General features: G+C 37.8%; 1 protein-coding gene across 3 annotated transcripts in view; it reads right to left on the bottom strand.

Moving 5' to 3' along the window:
• RPS6KA5 (ribosomal protein S6 kinase A5) overlaps positions 1-27468 on the bottom strand; it is a 231590-nt gene that overhangs the window by 80434 nt on the left and 123688 nt on the right. For all 3 annotated transcript variants that reach the window (XM_037832058.1, XM_037832057.1, XM_037832059.1), the window contains 2 exons: positions 15519-15634; positions 12453-12560 (listed from right to left, as the gene is read on the bottom strand). In XM_037832058.1, coding sequence (XP_037687986.1) covers positions 12453-12560; positions 15519-15634 — 224 coding nt within the window. The remainder of the gene's footprint in view (positions 1-12452; positions 12561-15518; positions 15635-27468) is intronic.

Below are 27468 nucleotides of genomic sequence, written 5' to 3'. Positions count from 1 at the left end.
ACATAAAAATCCAAATGAATCTATAAATCAGTGGAACTAATAAGAATTCAGCAAAGTTTCTACGTACAGGATCAATGATATTCCTATACTTCAGCAACAAAAAAATATAATTTGTGTAGACAGTACTTACAATAGGAACAAAATTATAAAGTTATTAGAAATGAATCTAATAATATATGTGTAATACATTCATAGAGAAAGTTAGAAAATAATACAGAAAGACTTAGGACACTAAATAAATGGAGATACATGAATATTTGTTGGTTGAAAGATCCAATATCCAAAGATTGCAGTTTTCCCCAGATTAATTTAAAAATTCAATGGCATATTTTATAATTCATATGGAGGAACAAAAGGCCAAAGATGGCCAAGACAGTGAAGAGGGAGAAAAAACATCAGGGGAAAGGAGAAGAGGGAAGAGGGATAGAGAAGAGGAAGACAAAAAAAGAAAAAATAAACCCAATACATACAAAGATTATGATAGTGGTAAAGAGGAGGAAGATTTCACCTTTCAGGGTCAAGACTTATGATGAAGTCCTAGGCTTTAAGATATCGTGGTTTTGACATGGGGAGAAGTAAAAAGACAAATGTAACTGAATGAAGAGCCCAGAAACAAACTCACAAGCATACAAAGGAACCTGGTATATGACAGAAGCTACACTTCAAATCAGCGAGGACTGACTAACTCTTCAAATGAATAGCTCAGAGGCAACTGGGCTACATAGGTAAAAAAAAAAAAAAGATAATTTCATGCACAAGATTTAATTCTATTAAATAAAAGATTTAGTGTGAAAAGTAAAACTTCTAATTTAAAAAAGAAAATGAGAGAGAATATCTTTACTACATTGAGACAGGAATAAGTTTCATTTTAAAAAGTTAAAAAAACTTAACCCATAAAAGAAAAGATTAGTAAATTTAATTATATTAAAATGTTAAACCTCATAATGGCAAAAAAATAAACATTAAAGAGAAGTAAAAGACTTGGAAAGTCTTTTAAATATCTTGGAAGATATTTACAAAATATATAAATTATGACAGATGAACACCAAAAATTCTAGGTATTTAAAGAATCCAACAAATCAATAAAATCACGAAAAACTACACCACTGAGGCTAGAGAAAACAGAAACAATTTAAATGTCTCTTGGTAGAAGAATGCATAAAATTCTCTTTATACAAAATACACAATTATATTCATGTACTAGAATGAAAATGAATGAAACAGATCCATATTTACTAAAATGGATAAATTTCAAAAATGAGTTAAATTAAAAAGCAATTCGTAATAGGATATGCCATTTATGTACATCTTTAAAACACAAGATGATATATCTTGTTTATGTATACACACCACACATAAGAAGTAAAGGTACTAAAATGAGATTAAATCCTACCCATTGCCCATATTTTGCATGCAGCTAAATGTGTTTAGAGAAAACATACAGTCAGGTTGACCAATTTCACTTTAAATCTATCACCATGAACCTCAAGAGGGCCTTCAATGCGTCTTCCTTAATGCTAAGGATGAACTGACCATGCAATTAGCTAAGTACTGTACCTCCACTTAGGCACTTGATTTTATCCCTCTCTGGAACAGTGTTGAAGCAATTTTCCTCTTGCTCTCCTGCATCATGATATGTACCTCCAATCCCTTTTCAGGACTGTTCCAACTAGCACATGCATAATTGTTATTTTTCCCTTCTTAAAACAAAAAAATCCTCTCTGACCCCAGTTCATCCTTTGCTACCCTCCCACCACTTCACTATTCCTTTCCACAGCAAAACTCAGAGTTGTCAATATTGGCAGATGACAATATGTCTACTCCCATTTTTTCTTTCCTTGGGTTCAACTTTATGTAATTTTTCTAGTTTCTAAAGATGAAAACTTAAGTTATTGCTATTTAGTCTTTCTTCTTTTCTAATCTTGTATTTATGCTATACATTAACCTCTAAGCACAGCTTTAGCTACATGCCATGAGTTCTCAAATCATGTCTTCATTATCATTCAGTTCAAAGTTCAAATACTTTCTAATTTACATTCTTATTTCTTCTTTGACCCATAGGCTAGTTAGTAGCAAACTGTTTAATTTCCAGCCATTTCTTAGTAATCCTTTGGTTATTGATATATTGCTTACTCCACTGTGGTCCAAGAATACACTCTGAACAATTTCAACCTCTTGAACTTTATTGGGTCTTTCTTAATGGCCCAGCATATGATCAACTTTGGTAAATGTTCCATGCACACTTGAAAAGAATATGAATTCTGTCACGGTTGGGTAGAGAATTCTATATATTTCAATAAGGTTTTGTCTTCATCTTTTCAGAAGTTTTACTATGATGTGCTTAATTGTGTTTTTTTTTGGATTTAACCTACTTGTTGTTCACTAAGCCTCTTGAATCTATGTCTTGCACCAGTTTATAAACATCCTTGGCTATTATCTTTTCAAATATGTCTTCTGCCGCATTCTTTCTCCTTGTCTTCTGAGACTCCATTTACACCTTAGGCCTCTTGGGCCTTACTTGGTTGGGTTTTTGTTTGTTTTGAGGGGGATCCTTTCTCTGATTCAGTTTGAATACTCTATTGTCCTGTCTTCCAGGTCCCTAATCGTGTCTTTTTCCAAGCATACATTGCTCTTAAACTCATCCTATTTATTTTATTTTATATATTATTATATTATTATTTTTATTTTATTATTTTTCCATTGTCTGCTAGAAATTGTATATAAACGAATCGCCAAGTCCCCAGTTGATATCCACCCCCTTTCTTTAAGTAGATAGAGGAGGGGCTGATCACCTCAGGTCTGTAAGAGATTGACTCAGAGTGGGTGGGATGCAGTTTTAGTAAGACTCATTCTACCTCTGATTCATTCCTATTTCTCAGGCATGGTCCTCCACATATTTTAATTGAGAACCTGGTGGGTATCCATCACCTTGGCTCTGAAATGCTATGGGCAACTAAGCTCTGTCTTTCAGAGGTCTCCACCCAACTCTCCAACCTCCTGCCCCACATGTCTTCAAATTTTGGTAAATATTGAGGGGGAGATGGCCTTGTGCTTGAAGCCAGCTTTCGGACCTGACAGATATTTTTTTCCAAAGCACTGTGAGAATGTAAGGGATTTCATTCTACCTTTTAGACATTTTCCATTTAACTCCCCAGTTTTGAATACAACCCTCAACCCCACCAAACGTACCATAAGGAAAGCTAGTTATATCTTTGGGGCTCCTCAATTTTTCAATTTGCTTTAAATTGAAATTTTAAATTCAATTGTTAAAAGCTTTAAAAGATTGTTTTTCTCAGTAGAGTCTCTCTGAGTGGACTAAGTCTGATTCTCTTCACAAGCACAGATTTAGCAAATACTCCCAGGGAAAAAATGGCCAAAGATCATCAACTCTGAAAAGTTCTCTTCTTGGGAATTTTAGTTCATCTAAGCCCTCCTCACTGTTTCTACAGCCATCTAATACCTTTTAAGAAAATGATTTTTATAATCTATCTGGCTTTTTCTCATTGTCATACCATGAGTATTAGCCTGATGTAACTTTCCACACCCCATCCAGAAGTGAGAAGTCTTATTTTCTCTTAAATCTACTCTACTCAGCTCTACCACTCCATCAAAGCTGTTTTGGTCAAGCTCATCAAAAGCTTCCACACTGCTAAAGCCAATGATCAATCTTCAATCCTTATCTCACTTGGGCTAACAACATTATTTGATATAGCTGAATATTTTTCATACTTGAAACTTTCTTTACTTGACTTCCAGGACCACATGCTTGCCTGTTGTCTTTCCAACTGCAATGGTTAAATTCATGTATCAGCTTGACCAGGTTATGGTATCCAGTTGCTTGTTTGGTCAATCATGAGGATATTTCATGGATTTAAATTATCAGTAAGTTGACTGCATCTATGGCTGATTACATCTACAATCAACCGAGGAGACTGCCTTCAACAATGAGAGAAGTATCATCCAATCATTTGAAGACCTCAAAAGGAGAAGTGATAATTTCAGCAATCAGAACGGAGAATTTCCATCTCAATTTTTGTCAGCCAGCTTCTCCTGGGAAATTCATCAAAACTTCATGGGAATTCCCAGCTTGCAGCCTGCCCTATGGAATTCTGACTTACCCATTCCCTCAGTCACATGACCCAGTTCCCATAACAAACCTCATAATATTTACATAATATATATCTCCTGTCAGTCTGGTTTTCCTAGAGAGCCCTGACTAACACAGATTTTGGTACCAGAGGAGGTTCATGAGAAACAGAATCTTAAGGATGAGATTTCTGAGTTGTTTCTAGAGTTTCTGGAATTTGGTTCTCTGAACTGATTAGATTCAAAGGCATTAATGACTCTATTTCTAACAATCAAGGTGGTACTGGCTGCAAATTGGTAAAAGAGATGTGTAAAATATGACCACTGGATATGGCTACTCGAATGCTTTTAAGAGGCAAGGCTCTGAATGAGTGTTTTTGACATCTTAACACAGTTTTGAGGAGTTAACAAGTATAATGATGTTCATTGTCATTCCTAAGTACTCTGGATACAGTTGTAAAAGAAAGGGATGAACTCAAGGCTTTAAATTCCCAACTTGAACACTGCATGAAGGATATGACAGTTTCTATGTGTTTCTTGAAAGAAAATCTTATTTTCGTAGTCGCAGACTTGGGATTTCTGAAAACCAAACCTAGAGTCTCATTATGAGAGTGGCTGAATTGCAATGTAAATTGAATTCCAACCTAACAGGGTGTCTGCTGTTAAACTGAGGGAATTGATTGGAAAGGAATGGGATACTGAAAATTGGAATGGGGACACAAGGGTTGATAATAATAAAGGTGGGGACATTAAAACCCTAGATTCTGCTGAGTCTTTGTCAGATAAACCTTTAACAGTCTGCCCTGAGGAATCAGCCATTCAACCTCCACAGGAATAGATTAACCCTGCTGTGCCTGATAAACTTGTAACCACCGCCTCTGAGGAAATAGCTCTCACATCTCTGTCCGAAGAAATTAATTCTGTTTTACCAGATGAAACTGCAATGGAATGTTCTTTAGTTGCCTTGAAAGACACTTCCAATTCTTCTCACAACCTACATCCAGCATTCCTCTTTACTTCCAGATCTACAACTAGGCTGAAGTTCCAACAGTCCCCAAATGGTAAGGTACAAAGTGTGACCCATGATTAGGTGTGCTACACTCTAAAAGAACTGCATGATTTTTCCAATTTATATAGACAGAAATCAAGGTAATACATGTGGGAATAGATATTAAGGATGTGGAATAATGATGGAAGGGATATAAAGTTGGATCAGGCCAAATTTATTGATATGGGCCCACAAAGCAGAGATTCTGGATTCAGTGTTGGAGCTAGGGGGTTAGAAAGGGCTCTAACAGTTTGTTCAGGTGGTTGGCTGAAGCATGGATCAAAAGATGGCCTACAATGCCTAAAGTTGAAATCCCAGAACTGCCTTGATATAATGTAGATAAGGGGATCCAAAGGCTTGGAGAGACTGGAATGTTAGAATGGATTTATCATGTAAGACATGCTCACCCACCACAGGAATGTCCAGAGGACACATCTTTCATCAAGACTGTGAGGGAATACATACGTGAGACTAACTTCATCATCTGTGAAGAGCTCTGTGGTTGCTCTTCTTTTAGGACAGATATTACTGTGGGAACTGCTGTTACTGAACTTAGATGCTTAAACACAACAGGGATGATCAGATACTGGCTTGGCAGAAGCCAAGTGGCAGCACTTAATCACAAAAGACAAGGTGGGTGTGGCCACCATAATGGACAGCAGATTCAAAGCAGCAGTCAAAAAGTCTGACTGACACAACCTACAACATTGGGTAGTTGATCATGAGATACCTAGAAGTAGAATAGATAGGAAGTCTATTAAATTCTTACTTGATCTATATAAGGAAAAGAGTTCTGGGTCAAGTGAACAAAAGTCTAACTTGAACAGAGAGTCATGGCCCCTTAATTCATTTCCAGACTTGAGACAGTTTACCGACTCAGAGACCTTTGAATGAAGGGTAGGCCAGCTCCCCTTAGGGAAGGACCCTGCTATACTGCCAAAAATTTTTACTGTTAATCTGTTCCCAGCCTTCCCCAAAGTGACCTACAGTCTTTTACCAGTGTAACTGCACTAGGGAAAAGGAAATGATCAGACATTTCAGGGATTATTAGACACAGGCTGGGAATTCCAGGAGATCAAAAACATCACTGTAGTCAGAGTAGGGGCTTATGGAGGTCAGGCCATCAATGGAGTTTTAGCTCAGGTCTGTCTCACAGTGGGTCCAGTGAGACCCGGCCCATTCTGTGGTTATTTCCCCAGTTCCAGAATGCATAATTGGAATAAACATACTGAACAACTGGCAGAATCCCCACATTGGTTTTGTGACTTGTGGCGTGAGAGCTATTATGTAGGAAAGGCCAAGTGCAAGACACTAGAACTACCTCTACCTATTAAAATAGTAAATCAAAAGCAATACCAGATTCCCACCACATCTCCATTCAACTTTCCTATTTGGCCTATACAGAAAATAAATGGATCTTGGAGGATGAGAGTGATTATTGTAAACTTAAACAGGTGGTGACTCCAATTGCAGCTACTGTTCCAGATGTGGTATCGTTGCTTGAGCAAATCAATACATCCCCTGGTTCCTGGTATGCAGCTATAGATTTGGTAAATGCTTTTTCTTCAATTTCTGTCAGTAAAGACTACCAGAAACAGTTTGCTTTCAGCTACAAAGGCCAGCAATACACCTTCACTGTCCTACATTGGGGGTGTATCAACTCTCCAGCCCTAGGTCATGATCTAGTCTGCAGGGACCCTGATCATTTCTCCCTCCCACAAGACATCACACTGGTCTACTGTATTAATAATATCATGCTTATTGGACCTAGTGAGGAAGAGGTAGCAACTGCTCTAGACTTACTGGTAAGGCATTTGTGTCTCAGAGGGTGGGCGATAAATCCCACAAAAATTCAAGGTCCTTCCACCTCAGTGAAATTTCTAGGCATCCAGTGGTATGGGCCATGTCAAGTTATCCCTTCTAAGGTAAAGGATAAACTGTTGCATCTGACCCCTCCTACAACAAAAAAAAAGAGGCACAACACCTAGTTGGTCTCCCTGGATTTTGTAGACAACAAATTCCTCATTTGAGTGTTTTCGGCCCATTTACTGAGTAACCCAAAAAGCTGCTAGTTTTGAGTGGGGACTGGAACAAGAGAAGGCTCTGCAACAGGTCCAGGCTGCTGTGCAAGCTGCTCTGCCACTTGGGCCATATGACCCAGCAGATCCAATAATGCTGAAGTGTCGGTGGCAAACAGAGATGCTGTCTGGAGCCTACGGCAAGCCCTTATAAGAGAATCACAATTCAGGAAGTTAGATTTTAGAGCAAAGCCTTGCCATCATCTGCAAACAACTATCCTCTCCTTTTGAGAAACAGCTTTTGGCCGTCAACAGGGCCTTAGTAGAGACCAAATGCTTAACCATGGGCCACCAAGTTACCATGAGACCTGAGCTGCCCATCGTGAGCTGGGTGTTGTCCCACCAAGCCATAAATAAGTTGGGCACGCACAGCAGCACTCCATCAACAAATGGAAGTGACACAGCTTGAGCAGGTCCTGAAAGCACAAGTAAATTATATGAGGAAGTGGTCCAAATGCCCATGGCCCCCAGTCCTTCCACATCCCCTTCTCTTTCCCAGCCCATAGCTGTAGCCTCTTGGGGAGTTCCTTACAATCAGTTGTCTAAGTAACAGAAAACTTGGGCCTGGTTTACAGATGGTTCTACATGATATACAGGTACCACCTGAAAATGGACAGCTGCGGCACTGCAGTCCCTTTCAGGGACATTCTGAAGGAAAGTGGCGAAGGGAAATCTTCCCAGTAGGCAGAACTTCAAGCAGTGTGCCTGACTGCTGATTTTGCTTGGAAGGAGAAATGGCCAGAGGTGCATTTGAATACCAATTCATGGGCCATTACCAATGGTCTCGCTGGATGGTCAGGGACTTGGAAGGACATGATTGGAAAACTGGTGACAAAGAGGTCTGGGGTAAAGGTATGAGTATGGAGCTTTCGGAGTGGGCAAAAAAGAGGATATTTATGCCCCATGTGAATGCTCACCAGAGGGTGACTTCAGCAGAGGAAGATTTTTTTTTTTTTTAATTTAAAAATCTTTTAATTGTAGTAACATATATACAACTCAAAATTTCCCAATTCAGAGGTATTAATTATATTCACCATATTGTGCAGCCATCACCAATATCCATTACCCTAATTTTTCATCACCTCCAACAGAAACTCTGCACTTACTAAACAGTAAATCCCCTTCCCTTCACATCTGATCCCTGTTAACCTGTAATTTACTTCCTGTCAGCAGAGGAAGATTTTAATAATCAAGTGGATAGGGTGACCTGTTCTGTGGATGCTAGTCAGCCTTTTTCCCCCAGTCACTCCTGTCATTGCCCAAAGGGCTCATGAACAAAGTGGTCATGGTGGTAGGGATGGACATTATGCATGGGCTCAGCAACATGGACTTCCACTCACCAAGGCTGGCCTGGCTACAGCCAATGCTGAGTGCCCAATCTGCCAGCAGCAGAGACCCACACTCAGTCCCCAATATGGTACCATTCCCCAAGGTGATCAGCCTGCTACCTGGTGACAGGTTGATTACATTGGACCATTTCCATCATGGAGGGGACAGCCTTTTGTTCTAACTAGAATAGACACATATTCGGGATATGGGATTGATTTCCCTGCATGCAATGCTTCCCTCAAAACTACCATCTGTGGACTTACAGAATGCCTTATCCATTGTCATGGTATTCCACACATCATTGCTTTTGATCGAGGAACCCACTTCATGGCAAATAAAGTGTGGCAATGTGCACATGCTCATGGAATCTACTAGTCTTCCCATGTTCCCCATCATTCTAAAGCAGCTGGATTGATAAAAGGTGGAATGGCCTTTTGAAGACTCAAGTACAGCATCCACTTGGTAGCAAAACCTTACAGGGCTGGGGCAGTGTTCTCCAGGAGGGTGTATACGCTTTAAATCAATGTGCACTCTGTGGTGCTGTTTCTCCCATAGCCAGAATTCAAAGGTTCAGGAATCAAGGGGTGGAAATGGGAGTGGCACTACTCACTATTGACCCTAGTGATCTGCTAGAAAAATTTTTGCTTCCTGTCCCTGCAACCTCAAGCTCTGCTGGTCTACAGATCTTAGTTCCAAAAGAAGGAGTGCTTCCACTAGGAGACAACAATGATTCCATTGAACTGGAAGTTGACTGCTACCTGGTCACTTTGGACTCCTCCTGCCTCTGAATCAACAGGCAAGGAAGGGAATTACTGAACTGGCTAGGGTTACTGAACCTGATTATCAAGGGGAGGTAGGACTGCAACTACACAACGGAGGTAAAGAAGAGTTTTCCTGGAATAAAGGAGATCTCTTAGGGTATCTCTTGGTACTACCATGCCCTGTGATTAAAGTCAATGGAAAACTGCAACAACCTAATCCAGAAACTTCAGGAATGAAGGTTTGGGTCAGCCTACCAGGCAAAGAACCACAGCCAGCTGAGGTGTTTGTCGAGGGTAAAAGGAATATAGAATGGTAATGGAAGAAGGGAATTATAAATATGAACTACAACCACATGACCAGTTACAGAAATAAGAACTGTAAATTATGAATATTTCTTTAGTTTGTTATGAACATTTGTATATATACATAAAGCAAATATTTTTGTTTTCTTCCTCATCTTATCCCCTTATCACATAATGTAAGTTGTATTAACTTCATGTTGCAGTATTTAAGTTATAAGATATTAAGTTTAAGAATGAATATTACCCAAGGACATGCATCCTATTCTTGGGGAAGTTACTGCATTTCCAGTTGTACACAGGACAGTTGACAGTTGAGAATTGTTGGAATTCACTGTTATTGTTTTCATTTAGAGATAAAATATGGTTTAAGGAGATATGTGCCAAGCTGATGAGGGGTGGATAGTTTTGGTTAAGTTCATGTGTCAACTTGACCAAGTTATAGTATCTAGTTGTTTGGTAAAGTAAGCACAGGGCTGATTGTTACTGTGAGGATATATTTCACGGATTTATCTATGGCTGATTACGTCTACAATCAACCAAGGAGACTGCCTTCAACAATGAGAAGTCTCAACTAATTAGCTGAAGGCCTTAAAAGGAGAAGTGATGATTTCAGCAGTCAGAAGGGAGAATTTCCATCTCTCCTTCAGCCAGCCAGCTTCTCCTGGGAAATTCATCAAAACTCACCAGAGTTCCCAGCTTGCTGCTTGTGCTACGGAATTGGGACTTGCCTATTCCCACTGTTCACACGAGCCAATTCATATTAAAAAAAAATCTCATAATATTTACATTATGTATCTGTGTATGTGTATCCTGTATGTTCTGTTTCCCTAGAGAACCCTGACTAATACACCAATTTACCACTCCCCTTTTCTCAGTTTCCATGGCTGGCTTCTCTTCATCTTTTTAACCTCAATGTTGGAATAGTCAAGAGTTCAGAGCTTGGTCTTTTTTTAATCTCTAATATTCTCATCCAGTTTCATGATTTTAAATATCATTTATAGGCTGGCAAGTTCCAAATTTGTATCTCCAGATGAGACCTTTCTTCCAAATTCCAGACTCATATATCCCACTGCCTATTCAACATCTCTGCTTGTATATCTTAAGAGACACCTCAAACAACTTGTCCAAAACTAAACTCCTTATTCCCGTTCCATACCTGCTCTCCATCAGGAGCCTTCTCATATTAGTTGACAACAACTTCATTCTCCTAGCTTGGAGCCACCCTAAGATTTCACTTGTTTTCTCATTAAGAAATTCCAGTAGCTCCATACCAAAATATTCTAAAATCTGACTACTTCTCACAATTTACCCTGCTACCCCATGGCCTAAGTCAACACTATCTCCTGCTGGAATTACTGCAACAGATTCCTAACTGGTTGCCATACTTCTACATTTAACCCCATGATAAGACTATCAGTCTTACCAATCAGAATTATCCTTCTAAAATAAGTCAGATCATGTCACTCTTTTGCTCAAAACTCTCCAGTGGTACCTTATTTCACTCAGAGAAGGCACAGTCCTTAAAATGGTCTTCAAAGTGTGCACGATCTGCACAATTCTTTTTCCATATGATCGCCTCCATATCCTTATTTCCTACTACTCTAACCCTCACTCATTCCACTAGCCACTTCAGCCTCCTCACTGTGCTGCAAACACTCCAGGCATACTCCCACCTCAGGGCCTTTATACTGGCTGATCCTTCTACACAGAAATGTCTTTCCTAAGATATCTACATGGTTCACACTCCCACTTCCTTCATGTCTCTGCTCAACTGCCACTTGATTTAAAGTGTTTCACCTTGACACTTCCTATCCCTGTTCCTTATTTTACTTGTCTTCCTGCTACTACTTGTACTTGCTTCTTACTACTATCTAACATACACACATACACATATTTTACCTATTTACTTGTTTATTGTCTGCCTTCTTGTCTAGAGGAGGAATTTTTGTCTATTTGGTTCATTGCCGGATCTCAAAACCTAGAACACTGCCTGGATCACAGTAGACTTCCAATCAATATTTGAATGTGTGAAAAAAAAAAAAATAGCAAAAGGTTCATAACTGTAAATGTGAATAGTGAGTGCATAGTGTTATATCATTTTCTGAATTCTAATGTATTTAGAATATTTTGTAATGTAAAAAATTTAAAATAAATTTGAAAAATATAAACATTTATTAATCACATTTATGTGATCTTATTTTTCCAGGAGATCTCTTGTTAAATTCCCTTTATGGGCTTGAAATTGAAAGTCACTGACACTCACCATAGTTTAAAATCATTTTTGCCTCTTAGAAAATAGATGAAAATAAGTTATGACTGTTAAATATGGTTTTCAAGTAAATAAAAAAGTATATATTTCATATTATTTGAACAAATGTAATATATAATACTTAGAAATGTCTATGAAAATAATCTCAATTCAAAAGTTTTACCAGCTTGCTCTGTGATACTATTTACATTACACCTCACCATTAAACCTGTGTATTGGGCCTGCCTTGAAAAAAGAAACAATATTATGAATAGACCTTGTGACAATCAATACTTCTTGTCATAAGAAAAGTTATAAAGGGATCTGTGAAGCAGAATTTCAGGTCAAAGCCATCTCCATTTGCCCCTGTCCAAAGGTAGGGGATCAAAAGTCTGCAATTCTAACACGATGGTTCCATAATCTTAAACCAAAATTGTTCATAGACATCCATGTTGAAATGCTCCTCTGGGCAAATCTGAACAAAAATCCATAATGCATACAGCTCTATCCCCTGAAATGCTTACATTCTATCCCATTAAATTTTTCATCACTGCTTACATTCTGTTATTACTAACTTCAAATTAAAATACAATACTCACTTCATCAGCCACAAACTCCTTACTCAGACCAAAATCGGTCAGCACCACATGGCCATTAGAATCAAGGAGAATGTTTTCAAGCTTAATGTCACGGTATATAATCCCCAACTGTAAAAACAAACAAATATGCATTTTAAAAAAACACTTTCAAAAACTGAATTAGGACAGTCTTATATCTACTGAAAAAAAAAACAGCATTCCCTTGCTGAGGATCCAAAGATGGCTCTGCTCTTCATCACTGGTCAGAGCAAATGTAAATTCCTCAGCCTCGGGGCTCATCTGCTGGGTTCGCTTGACTTGTCCAACTATGCCCTTATTCTCAGAGGAATATGGCTCCACTCTTATTGGACCTCCCAGTTGACTACTGCTTCTTCCTGTCTCTATTCTTGTTAATACAGTTCACCCTCACTCCAGATGATCTTCAGATCCCTCTTAGCCAATTCTAACCATCACTTCCTGATGGCTTCTGAAGGCTCTCCTGAGTACTAGGTCTCGCACTGGTTATTTTCTTGTTTTATCATCCAACAGCACCTATATTTACACTGTACTTATCTGTAAATGTCTGATATTTTTTAGGTATTTCCTGTTTGTCTAGTTATAAGCAGACCTAAACTCTGTTTTTTAATTCTTATACATTTATCCAGTATCTAGCTCAGTGCCATGTATTAAATTGGTAATTAATAAGGATGTGTTCAATAATAGACTTCTAAACATAAAGGTGGAAGATCACAGGATAATTTTAGTTGATCTCAGGTATAAATAAGCAAAGTAAGTCAATCAGATAATATTTATATATCCTTCTATTTTGTTTTATATTTAAGTTTTATTGCAAAATACTTTAGCTTTTACTTCAGCTACATAAATAAATCTATACAGGGTATATAAAAGGTGCTCTTATATCTACGTGAATTTTATGCTTTATATTTTAATTATGTCAGTCTGAACAAAATCCTTTTTAATTTAGAAACACTGCCCTCCTCAATACCAAGTGTATTTTAAAAACAGGTTCTTAATAATATCTTAATACTGAAATCAAAATTCACAAAGAAAAACTAGGCAATTTGCCTCCTAGAACAACAGTGCTTTACAAAAAAGACAGAAAGGAAACTGCTTAAAGAATTGACATGGGGAATTACATCCAGCTAGAAGCCAGTAGTACTTTTTTCAAAAAAACAACTTCTTTGGAAAAGATAATAGGAACAAGTCATTTACTATCTGTTCTACCTCATCACTTCCAACTAAACTCCTGTTTTTTGTCTCTTCTTGTAAAATCCAGTGTTAAAAGTGATATCAAGATTAATGTTGCTGGCTTTGGTTTACACTAACCTTTTATTTATCATTTTAGCATACAAAGACTAAGAGAAAGTTGGCTGGGATCTGATTTGCTATATTACTTTCATTCAATTATCAATCATATTTATATCCAGTATTCACTATGTTTTCCACTTCCGTGTTTCTAATTACCCTGTTTTAATAATAATGAATGTTCATGGATTTTTTTTCTTTAATAAACAGAGTTAAGAGAATTAAACCTTTCACCTAATTAAAAACTGAATTTGCTAACTTATTACTTGTGAATTTGTATTTTGTTTGTTTTTTTACTCTGGTATTTACAGTGATTTCACCATTGTTTCTATATAATGAAAAATTATCTAATATCCCTAGGCATAAAACACAAGGGTCTTATCAGCCTATTCCTGGGTCCAATTGCTTTCACGTATAAAGATAACTTAACAACTTTATATCCTGGAAAAAATAATCATAGGCATAAAGCTTATCACAAAAATACTACCACGAGGTCTGCTGCCCACTACTGCAGCTCAGCTCCCTACGTGAATCCTCATATTTTCCTTTTCTCTCCACTGTACTGGAGCAATCCTCCCCACCACTATCCACACTGCCTTTTTTCTTTCTCTCCAAGTTCTTATATTTTTTTTCATTCATTTTTCTTAACGTTCCTATTTCCTTCTCACAGCCTCTTTCATTCACTGACTCCATCTTGCTATTCTAATCCTTTAAAAATGCCATCCATCTTTCTTGCCTTTCCCCTCATTTGCCTCCTTTCTTTTCTATGCTCTGTAATGTGTATTTTAATCTCTTTTTATATGTGATCTAGTGTGGGACCTGAATACAACATGACAGAGAAGAACAGTGATTTTAACATGTACCTATAGTACTCTCTTTTACTGACTCATGGCAGGCTGGTCTCCTTACTGTCTCACACACCTCTGGTAAAAGTTACTTTAGTACTTCCTATTGCTGAGAAAAAACACGCAAGCCCAGTCTTCCACAATAATGTTCACTCATTAAATATTAATGATATAATAATGAAATAAGTTTGTGAAAAATAAACAAAAATTTAACTCAAAATTTCTAAGATTAATGGTATGTAAAATAATATAAGAAAAGTTTAAGCTGATTGTATAGAGTGTACAAAACTGCATCATGGATATGTATTCCATGGATATATGAAGTTTTTAGTAACTGAATTTGTGCTCCATGGAGGCAATGGAGGAGCAGAGAGGGGGTGGGGCAAGAGAGGGTGTCAGAGTCAAAAAAAAATTGGAAAAGAAAGTCAGAGTGGGAAATGGGGGAAAAAAAAGTTGGGTGGTCTAGACAGGTGCCTCTTTAAAATAACTCCTATTTCCCAGCTTAATAAGAAAAGAAACCCTTCAGATGTACAGGTAGAGTCTACACTGGAGTAAGTCAAATTAAGGAAACAGTTATCAAGACTTGAGGTTGCATTTTAAACGCTATTTTAAGAATGAAAAACTTTTGTTCTAATGATACTTTGTAATAACTAACCATAGGTGATTTTTTTCATGAACTATCACAACACCAAAAAATTGCTTAGATTCTCCCATTTTAATCTGAAGCACCGGAACTAAAATAAGAAGGTAGATTTAAATAAAGGGAACTATAAAACTGATAAAATTATTAAAACACTATAAGGATGCTTTCACAATCTCCACCAAGACAGACATGTAAAAACATTAACTCTCTTACCTCTATTGTTACTTCAGTTAAAATATTTTAAAAAGAAACCTCAAAGATTAAGCATCTTACCTTGTGGAGATGTTCGAGGGCAAGCACAATCTCTCCAACATAGATCTGCACCTCATGCTCTGTGAAACGCTCTCTTTGAGAAAGATGAGTAAAAAGTTCTCCACCATTTATGTAATCTAAAAACGAAATATATTTTTCTTTCTTTCACTTGTGGTCTTAAACTAAAGAGGGAGTATTCCTTTTAATCACTTTAGATTAATCTTAAGGCACTGATTTTAATTATTATTTTGTCCAATTCGTATATATAACATACAGTTTTATATAGAATGTATTACTAGAGTCATATAGTAAGTTTCGTAACACAATGATTTCCCGAAACTGCAATCAAATGATTATGCATGACTCATTGCCACTAAAACGATTATATGAAACCCGCAGATATTTAAACACATTCTAATATAGCATATCAGCAATCTCGGCCATCAACACACAATGGATACTTAACTTACTGTACAACATGCAGTAAAACATCAGCCAATATACAACACTAAAAAAACCCCAAACAAAACACAAAAAATAAAGCCTTTCGTTTGTGCTAGCTGCCACTTCACTATTTTTAAGATCTGTAGGCAGATTCCCTATTTTCCAGAATTGTCTGTGCACAATTTCAAAATTGTATACTAAGCAGCAAGCAGCCTTCTTGTGGTTCCATATAGCCCCCAAATAACAAGGGAGGTCATAGCACCTGAAATGAAAAGACTCCCATTTCCCTTTCAATTTGCCCTATTTATTCCAAGGGGTATAATGAAAGAGGAGAAAAAGACTACAGGAAGAAATAAATAAGGATAGGGAAAATAAATTGCAAAAAAAACCAAACCAATAATTATACTGAGAATTGGTTTTAAAAACACATTTATTGATAAACCAATAACTGATTGCTTATTAATTTAGGCAAGAACTATACAGAGTAACATTAGAAACTACTCAAAACGAAACAGGATAAAAAACTTTTCCAAATAAAAATTGCAAAAATGTTTTCAATTAGTTTCATGAGAAACTAACCATTTCTACATTAGCATACAAACAACATTTTGTGAGAAACAATGCTTATATAAAAAGTCACAAATGGGGTGTTCTGGACTCCGTCGGCCTTTTCCTCAGAGAAGTTACTCCTCCAGAAAAGTAAGCAGAAAGACAGGAACTGCGTGGACTGGACACCACAGAGCAATTTGACTTTGGGGACACTTCATACAACACTCATGAACACGTCGAACTGCTGAAATCAGCGAAATCTGTAAGTTTTTGTGGTCAGGGGACCCATGCCCCTCCCTGCCAGGCTCAGTCTCGTGGGAGGAGGGGCCGTCAGCACTGGGAATGAGGAGGGAGAACTGCAGTGGCAGCTCTTATCAGAAACTCATTCTACTGATCCAAACTCCAACCACAGATAGACTGAGACCAGACACCAGAGAATCTGAGAGCAGCCAGCCCAGCAGAGAGAAGATAGGCATAGCAAAAAACAGCAAGAAAAACTCCAAAATAAAAGCGGAGGCTTTTTGGAGTTCTGGGGAACATAGAAAGGGGAAGGGCCTGAGGTTCATTTGCAAATCCTGAAGAAAAACTGATCTCTCTGCCCCTTGGATCTTTCCATAATGGCCCTAATTGCTTTGTCTCTTAGCATTTCAATAACCCATTAGATCTGCGAGGAGGGCTTTTTTTTTTTTAATCTTTTTAAATTTTATTTTTTTCTGTTTCTAAAACAATTACTCTAAGAAGCCCAATACAAAAAGCCTCAAAGACTTGCAACTTGGGCAAGACTTGCAGTCAAGACAAGAGCAGAACTAAGAGAGCTCTGAGACAAAAGGCAATAATCCAGTGGCTGAGAAAATTCACTAAACACCACAACTTCCCAAGAAAAGGGGGGTGTCCGCTCACAGCCATCATCCTGGTGAACAGGAAACACTCCTGCCCGTCGCCAGCCCCATAGCCCAGAGCTGCCCCAGACAACCCAGTGTGACGGAAGCACTTCAAATAACATGCACATACCACAAAACTGGGCGTGGATATTAGTCTTTCCTGCACCCTCAGCTGGTTGTCCCAGAGTTGGGAAGGTGGAGCAGTGTGAATTAACAAAGCCCCATTCAGCCATTATTTCAGCAAACTGGGAGGCTCCCTGCACAGCCCAGCAGCCCAGATCCACCCTGGGGGGACGGCACTCACCTGTGACATAGCACAGTCATCCCTCAACAGAGGACCAGGGGGTGCATGGCCTGGAAGAGGGACCTACTCGTAAATCTCAGGGGCCATACGCCAATACCAAGGACTTGTGGGTCAGTGGCAGAGACAAACTGTGGCAGGACTGAACTGAAGGATTAGACTATTGCAGCAGCTTTAAAACTCCAGGAACACCAAGGAGATTTGATTGTTAGAGCCACAACCCCTCCCTGACCGCCCAGACACATGCCCCATATACAGGGAGGGCAACACCAACTACACACGCAAGCTCGGTACACCAATTGGACCCCACAAGACTCACTCCCCCACTCACCACAAAGGCAAAGCAGGGGAAAACTGGCTTGTGGAGAATATGTGACTCGTGCACGCCACCTGCTGGTTAGTTAGAGAAAGTGTACTCCAAGCTTAGATCTGATAAATTAGAGATAAGGACTTCAATTGGTCTACAAAACCTAAAAGAACCTCATCAAGTTAAGCAAATGCCAACAGGCCAAAAACAACAGAAAATTATAAAGCATATGAAAAAACCAGACGATATGGATAACCCAAGCCCAAGCACCCAAATCAAAAGATCAGAAGAGAGACAGTCCCTAGAGCAACTAATCAAAGAACTAAAGATGAACAATGAGACCATAGTACAGGATACAAAGGAGATCAAGAAGACCCTAGAAGAGCATAAAGAAGACATTGCAAGACTAAATAAAAAAAATAGATAATCTTACAGAAATTAAAGAAACTGTTGACAAAATTAAAAAGATTCTGGATACTCATAGTACAAGACTAGACGAAGTTGAACAACGAATCAGTGACCCGGAAGACGACAGAATGGAAAATGAAAGCATAAAAGAAAGAATGGGGAAAAAATCAAAAAAATCGAAATGGACCTCAGGGATATGACAGATAATAAAAAACGTCCGAATATAACACTCATTAGTGTCCAGAAGGGGAAGAAAAGGGTAAAGGTCTAGGAAGAGTATTCAAAGAAATTGTTGGGGAGAACTTCCCAAATCTTCTGAACACCATAAATACACAAATCATAAATGCCCAGCGAACTCCAAATAGAATAAATCCAAATAAACCCACTCCGAGACATATTCTGATCACACTGTCAAACATGGAAGAGAAGGAGCAAGTTCTGAAAGCAGCAAGAGAAAAGCAATTCACCACATACAAAGGAAACAACATAAGAATAAGTAGTGACTACTCAGCAGCCACCATGGAGGCAAGAAGGCAGTGGCACGATATATTTAAAATTCTGAGCGAGAAAAATTTCCAACCAAGAATACTTTATCCAGCAAAGCTCTCTTTCAAATTTGAGGGAGAGCTTAAATTTTTCACAGACAAACAAATGCTGAGAGAATTTGCTAACAAGAGACCTGCCCTACTGGAGTTACTAAAGGGAGCCCTACAGACAGAGAAACAAAGAAAGGACAGAGAGACTTGGAGAAAGGTTCAGTACTAAAGAGATTCGGTATGGGTACATTAAAGGATATTAATAGAGAGAGGGGAAAAATATATATGACAAACATAAACCAAAGGATAAGATGGCTGATTCAAGAAATGCCTTCACAGTTATAACGTTAAATGTAAATGGATTAAACTCCCCAATTAAAAGATATAGATTTGCAGAATGGATTTTAAAAAAATGAACCATCAATATGTTGCATACAAGAGACTCATCTTAGAAACAGAGACACAAAGAAATTGAAAGTGAAAGAATGGAAAAAAATATTTCATGCAAGCTACAGCCAAAAGAAAGCAGGTGTAGCAATATTAATCTCAGAGAAAATAGACTTTAAATGCAGGGATGTTTTGAGACACAAAGAAGGCCACTACATACTAATAAAAGGGGCAATTCAACAAGAAGAAATAACAATCATAAATGTTTATGCACCCAATCAAGCTGCCACAAAATACATGAGAGAAACACTGGCAAAACTAAAGGAAGCAATTGATATTTCCACTCTCTCTCCTATAGATAGATCAACCCGACAGAAGACCAATAAGGAAATTGAAAACCTAAACAATCTGATAAATGAATTAGAGTTAACAGACATATATAGAACATAACATCCCAAATCACCAGGATACACATACTTGTCTAATGCTCACAGAACTTTCTCCAGAATAGATCATATGCTGGGACATAAAACAAGGCTCAATAAATTTAAAAACACTGAAATTATTCAAAGCACATTCTCTGACCACAATGGAATACAATTAGAAGTCAATAACCATCAGAGACTTAGAAAATTCACAAATACCTGGAAGTTAAACAACACACTCCTAAACAATCAGTGGGTTAAAGACGAAATAGCAAGAGAAATTGCTAAATATGTACAGACGAATGAAAATGAGAACACAACATACCAAAACCTATGGGATGCAGCAAAAGCAGTTCTGAGGGGGAAATTTACAGCACTAAATGCATATATTAAAAAGGAAGAAAGAGCCAAAATCAAAGAACTAATGGATCAACTGAAGAAGCTAGAAAATGAACAGCAAACCAATCCTAAACCAAGTACAAGAAAAGAAATAACAAGGATTAAAGCAGAAATAAATGACATAGAGAACAAAAAAAAATAGAGAAGATAAATATCACCAAAAGTTGGTTCTTTGAGAAGATCAACAAGATGGACAAGCCCCTAGCTAGACTGACAAAATCAAAAAGAGAGAAGACCCATATAAACAAAATAATGAATGACAAAGGTGACATAACTGCAGATCCCGAGGAAATTAAAAAAATTATAAGAGGATACTATGAACAACTGTATGGCAACAAACTGGATAATGTAGAGGAAATGGACAATTTCCTGGAAACATATGAACAACCTAGACTGACCAGAGAAGAAATAGAAGACCTCAACCAACCAATCACAAGCAAAGAGATCCAATCAGTCATCAAAAATCTTCCCACAAATAAATGCCCAGGGCCAGATGTTTCACAGGGGAATTCTACCAAACTTTCCAAAAAGAACTGACACCAACCTTACTTAAAATCTTTCAAAACACTGAAGAAAATGGAACACTACCTAACTCATTTATGAAGCTAACATCAATCTAATACCAAAACCAGGCAAAGATGCTACAAAAAAGTAAAACTACCAGCCAATCTCCCTAATGAATATAGATGCAAAAATCCCCAACAAAATACTTGCAAGTCGAATCCAAAGACACATTAAAAAAAATCATACACCATGACCAACTGGGGTTCATTCCAGGCATGCAAGGATGGTTCAACATAAGAAAATCAATCAATGTATTACAACACATTAACAATTCGAAAGGGAAAAATCAAATGATCATCTCAATAGATGCTGAAAAAGCATTTCACAAAATCCAACATCCGTTTTTGATAAAAACACTTCAAAAGGTAGGAATTGAAGGAAACTTCCTCAACATGATAAAGAGCATATATGAAAAACCCACAGCCAGCATAGTACTCAATGGTGAGAGACTTCCCTCTAAGATCAGGAACAAGACAAGGATGCCCCCTATCATCACTGTTTTTCAACATTGTGCTGGAAGTGCTAGCCAGGGCATTCCAGCAAGACAAAGAAATAAAAGGCATCCAAATTGGAAAAGAAGAAGTAAAACTGTCATTGTTTGCAGATGATATGATCTTATATCTAGAAAATCGAGAGAAATCGATGATACAGCTACTAGAGCTAATAAACAAATTTAGCAAAGTAGCAGGATACAAGATTAATGCACATAAGTCAGTAATGTTTCTATATGCTAGAAATGAACAAACTGAAGAGACACTCGAGAAAAAGATACCATATTCAACAGTAACTAAAAAAATCAAGTACCTAGGAATAAACTTAACCAAAGATGTAAAAGACCTATACAAAGAAAACTACATAACTCTACTAAAAGAAATAGAAGGGGACCTTAAAAGATGAATAATATTCCATGTTCATGGATAGGAAGGCTAAATGTCATTAAGATGTCAATTCTACCCAAACTCATCTACAGATTCAATGCAATCCCAATCAAAATTCCAACAACCTACTTTGCAGACTGGGAAAAGCTAGTTATCAATTTTATTTGGAAAGGGACGATGCCTCGAATTGCTAAAGACACTCTAAAAAAGAAAAACGAAGTGGGAGGACTTACACTCCCTGACTTTGAAGCTTATTATAAAGCCAGAGTAGTGAAAACAGCATGGTAGTGGCACAAAGATAGACATATAGATCAATGGAATCGAATTGAGAATTCAGAGATAGACCCCCAGATCTATGGCCAACTGATCTTTGATAAGGCCCCCAAAGTCACTGAACTGGGTCATAATGGTCTTTTCAAGAAATGGGGCTGGGAGAGTTGGATATCCATATCCAAAAGAATGAAAGAGGACCCCTACCTCACCCCCTACACAAAAATTAACTCAAAATGGACCAAAGATCTCAATATAAAATAAAGTACCATAAAACTCCTAGAAGATAATGTAGGAAAACATCTTCAAGACCTTGTATTAGGCAGCCACTTCCTAGACTTTACACCCAAAGCGCAAGCAACAAAAGAAAAAATAGATGAATGGGAATTCCTCAAGCTTAGAAGTTTCTGTACCTCAAAGGAATTTCTCAAAAAGGTAAAGAAGCAGCCAACACAAGGGAGAAAAATTTTTGGAAACCATGTATCTGACAAAAGACTGATATCTTGCATATATAAAGAAATCCTACAACTCAATGACAATAATACAGACAACCCAATTATAAAATGGGCAAAAGATATGAAAAGACAGTTCTCTGAAGAGGAACTACAAATGGCCAAGAAACACATGAAAAAATGTTCAGCTTCACTAGCTATTAGAGAGATGCAAATTAAGACCACAATGAGATACCATCTCACACCGATTAGAATGGCTGCCATTAAACAAACAGGAAACTACAAATGCTGGAGGGGATGTGGAGAAATTGGAACTCTTATTCATTGTTGGTAGGACTGTATAATGGTTCAGCCACTCTGGAAGTCAGTCTGGCAGTTCCTCAGAAAACTAGATATAGAGTTACCGTTCGATCCAGCGATTGCACTTCTCCGTATATACCCGGAAGATCGGAAGGCAGTGACGCAAACAGATATCTGCACTCCAGTGTTCATAGCAGCATTATTCACAATTGCCAAGAGATGGAAACATCCCAAATGTCCTTCAACAGATGAGTGGATAAATAAAATGTGGTATATACACACGATGGAATACTACATGGCAGTAAGAAGGAACGACTCGTGAAACATATGACAACATGGATGAACCTTGAAGACATAATGCTGAGCGAAATAAGCCAGGCACAAAAAGAGAAATATTATATGCTACCACTAATGTGAACTTTGAAAAATGTAAAATAAATGGTTTACAATGTAGAATGTAGGGGAACTAGCAATAGAGAGCAATTAAGGAAGAGGGAACAATAATCCAAGAAGAACAGATAAGCTATCGTGGGTAAATTTAACGTTCTGGGAATGCTCCAGAATGACTATGGTCTGTTAATTTCTGATGGGTATAGTAGGAACAAGTTCACAGAAATGTTGCTATATTAGGTAACTTTCTTGGGGTAGAGTAGGAACATGTTGGAAGTAAAGTAGTTATCTTAGGTTAGTTGTCTTTTTCTTACTCCCTTGGTCTGGTCTCTTTGAAATGTTCTCTTATTGTTTTTTTTTTTTAATTATTATTTTTTATTTTTTTTTATTTTTCATACAGTTGATTAAAAAAAAAAAGTTAAAAAAAAAACAAGGAAAAAAATATGTAGAGCCCCCTTGAGGAGCCTGTGGAGAATGCAGGGGTATTGGCCTACCCCACCTCGATGGTTGCTAACATGACCACAGACATAGGGGACTGGTTGTTTGATGAGTTGAGCCGTCTACCACAGGATTTACCCTTGGGAAGACTGTTGCTGCAAAGGAGAGGCTAGGCCTCTGTATAATTGTGCCTAAGAGCCTCCTCCCATATGCCTCTTTGCTGATCAGATGTGGCCCTGTCTCTCTACCTAAGCCAACTTGAAAGGTGAAATCACTGCCCTCCTCCCTACGTGGGATCAGACACCCAGGGGAGTGAATCTCCCTGGCAACGTGGAATATGACTCCCGGGGAGGAATGTAAACCTGGCATCGTGGGATGGAGAACATCTTCTTGACCAAAAGGGGGATGTGAAAAGAAATGAAATGGGCTTCAATGGCAGAGAGATTCCAAAAGGAGCCGAGAGGTCACTCTGGTGGGCACTCTTACACACAATATAGACTACACTTTTTAGGTTCTAATGAATTGGGGTAGCTGGTGGTAGATACCTGAAACCATCAAACTACAACCCAGAACCCACGAATCTCGAAGACTATTGTATAAAAACGTAGCTTATGAGGGGTGACAGTGGGATTGGGAAAGCCATAGGGACCACACTCCCCTTTGTCTAGTTTATGGATGGATGAGTAGAAAAATAGGGGAAGGAACCAAACAAACAAATAGACAAAGGTACCCAGTGTTCTTTTTTACTTTAATTGCTCTTTTTCACTTTAATTATTATTCTTGTTATTTTTGTGTGTGTGCTAATAATGAAGGTGTCAGGGATTGACTTCGGTGATGAATGTACAACTATGTAATGGTACTGTGAACAATCGAATGTACGATTTGTTTTGTATGACTGCATGGTATGTGAATATATCTCAATCAAATGAAGATTTTAAAAAAAAGTCACAAATGTAGTTTAAAGACTTTCTTCTAAAAAATTTGAAAAGCATGTATCCCAAGTACATTCATTTGCCAAGTTTACCATAATTAGATAAAAGAACAAAGCAAAATCTTTATGAACTCACAAATTTTACTTTCTTCTTGCCTATGTAACTTTAAATTCCAAAAAGCAGAGGCAACAGAAAGAAAGTACTCAAATAGCTGGTTGTTTTGCAATGTATTTTACAAAGCACATGCCAGCAAAAAGCATTTCTCCTTCTAAAGCTTCTCTATTTTGCCAAGGTTTTTAATTATATCTGAACCCAAAGCTAATAATTAAAAAGGTGTAAAGGAACACAGCATTCCTGCAAACTTACAATGAATTTTTTTTCTATTTTGAAGTATTTAATTAAATCTAATACTGGTGTTTATGTATAAATGGATTCCATGGTGAGTCATAATATAGAAACAGGTACTCACAGATCAACTGGCAAACCGCTACGCATCCTTGAATGTCCAACTCAATTATCTTCTGTGGCCACTCCAGAAGAGATGATCACTTCTTCTTATGTTACCATCATACTTATTAAAGACTTCTACCACTGCAATTATCTTGCTGCATTGCAAATGTTTATTTGCATGCTTGCTTTCTCTGCTAGTCTGAGCTTTGTGAAGTCAGGATCAATGTATTCATTTCCATAGTGCCTCAATAAATCCCACATGAATACAAATTCTTATTAGAATAAACATTTAATAGTGTCTCTGAGAAATCAGTCTGAAACTCAAACAGCAAGTCTTTTGCAAAAAAAAAAAAGTCCAATGTACTGCTATCTCTGAGGCAACTTGATATATTCAAAAGACCTTGGGCTTTGCAATTGATAGCCTGGACTAGACGCTGGCTCCACTGCTGTCCTGACTTGAGTAAATTAAGTCTCTCTGAACTTCAGTTATTTAGCTATAAAATGGGAAGAATACACACTTACGGATTATTGTTGCTTGGAACATATAAAATGCTTTATTTTCCACTTACTGGGTAGCCTGAGAAAAAGTAACTACAACTCTAAGGAGAACCTAAGGCAACATCAAGTAATCAACTTACTACTTTTGGAATAGATTTACCTGACAGTCCAATGTAAAAATGATTCGACATCCATAAAATAAGTATATTTTATGCAAATATGTGTATATGTATACCTGACAAGGTAAATAACCAACTCTGTCTGGTGGTCCAGTTTGTACCTGTGGTGAAGTAGCTACAGAGGCACTGATACGTGCAGTGTCATTATTAGGTATGTGCTTATAAACAAAGGCAGGGATATAAGAGGCCAGTGGGAATATCCTGTAAGGGAAGCATCTTGTATTCTCAATCTTTATAATTTTAATTATTCTGTTGAGTGTATAGTGGTATTTTATTATGGTTTTAATTTGCATTTTCCTAGATAAATAATGATATTTAGCATCTTACCATGGACTTATTGGACATTTCTGTATCTTCTTTTGTGAAGTATCTATATTTTGGTTTTCTTTGTTTTTTTATTTGACATATAATACTCATATGCAATTCACCCATTTAAATTGTGCAATTCAACGATTTCTAGTATACCCATAGGGTTGTGCAACAATCACCACAATTTTAGAACATATTCATCACCTGTTCTGGTTTGAAGCTGTTATGTACCCCAGAAAAGGACATGTTCTTTTAATCCATTTCCATGGGTGCAGACCTATTGTGGATAGGACCTTTTGATTCAGTTGTTTCAATTGAGATGTGACCCACCCAATTCAAGGTGGCTCTTAATCCTTTACTGGAGTCCTCTACGAGAGGGTAAAAGGCAGAGAGACAGTACAGAGAGAAACACCAACAGAAGTTTAGAGGAAAGCCCTGAGAGGAGCTGAGAAAGCCACTGAAGCCAGGAGCTGAAAGCAAGGAAACCTGGGAGAGACGGACCAGCAGATGCTGGCCATGTGCCTTGCTATTTGAAAGAGGCACCCTGGATGCCAGCGCCCTTTCTTCAGAGAAGGTATTATCCTGTTGATGCCTTAACTGGGACATTTCCATGGACTTAGAACAGTAAATTTGTAAACTAATGAATACCCATTGTAAAAGCCAATCCATTTATGGTATATTGCATTACGGCAGCTTTAGCAAACTGAAACATCACCTCAAAAAGAAATCCACATTTATCTAATTTTTCCTTAGTTGCTTGTGCTTTGGACTCATATCTAAACAATCACTGCCAAATCCAATCAAAACTGTAAGGCAGCAAGTTTACCAGAGAGTACCAGAATAAAAGAAAATCAAGAAGAGCTCTTTTGGGGTCAGAACAAACCTCAACCATCGGCCTCAAAAACTAACCCCGGCACAGGGGTCAGAATTTATTGGCACAATTTATGCCACAAGGCATTGATGAAAACAAAAGAGCAGTCAGCCACCATTTGGTGGCATCTAACAGCTGGGTATAATACTAACAGTGGCTGACAGCTTAACAAGAAAACAAGGAAAGAGAGTCAGAAAAAGCCCTGCTTGAACCACTATGCACATAGCCCCAGCTGTGCATCACACGCAGAGGAAATAAACTTCATTAAAATACTCCAGCAAGTTATTAAACGAATAAAGAATCAAACACGAAGAAAAGCAAGCCTCGTGGCATTCTAAATTGTCACTCTAACGCACTAGGCCTTTAAAGATTTGTTAAAATTTCAGTTGTTTTCTTCTTACCCATTTTTATGGCTGCCAGTTCTTCTTGCTCTGCTGAATGCGAAACAACTCATGTGCTCCATCTCCCCACTAAGGGACTTGTCACACTTTGGAATTCAATTCACCTAACTGCCTTCTGACCTCAGCTCTTTGACGGACTTCCAAAATAGAATTTTTTAGATTATGCATCTTTTTCTCATTGTTAGGGGAGGAAGCAATGTTTTCTGGTGGCTTTCTACCTCCAAACAGAAATGGAACTCCCACTTAAAAAGTATTTTATATTTATCCACATATTTACCATTTCCACCACTCTTCATCCTTTTTCCAACTGGCATTATTTCCCTTAAGCCTGAATCACTTTCTTTAGCATTTCTTGTAGTACATATCTGCTGCCAATAAATTCCTTCAGTTTTAGATTATTTG

The sequence above is a fragment of the Choloepus didactylus genome, chromosome 4, assembly GCF_015220235.1.
Source record: "Choloepus didactylus isolate mChoDid1 chromosome 4, mChoDid1.pri, whole genome shotgun sequence".
In the NCBI taxonomy this organism is placed as follows: domain Eukaryota; kingdom Metazoa; phylum Chordata; class Mammalia; order Pilosa; family Megalonychidae; genus Choloepus; species Choloepus didactylus.
This window is presented reverse-complemented; position numbering and strand designations above follow the sequence as displayed.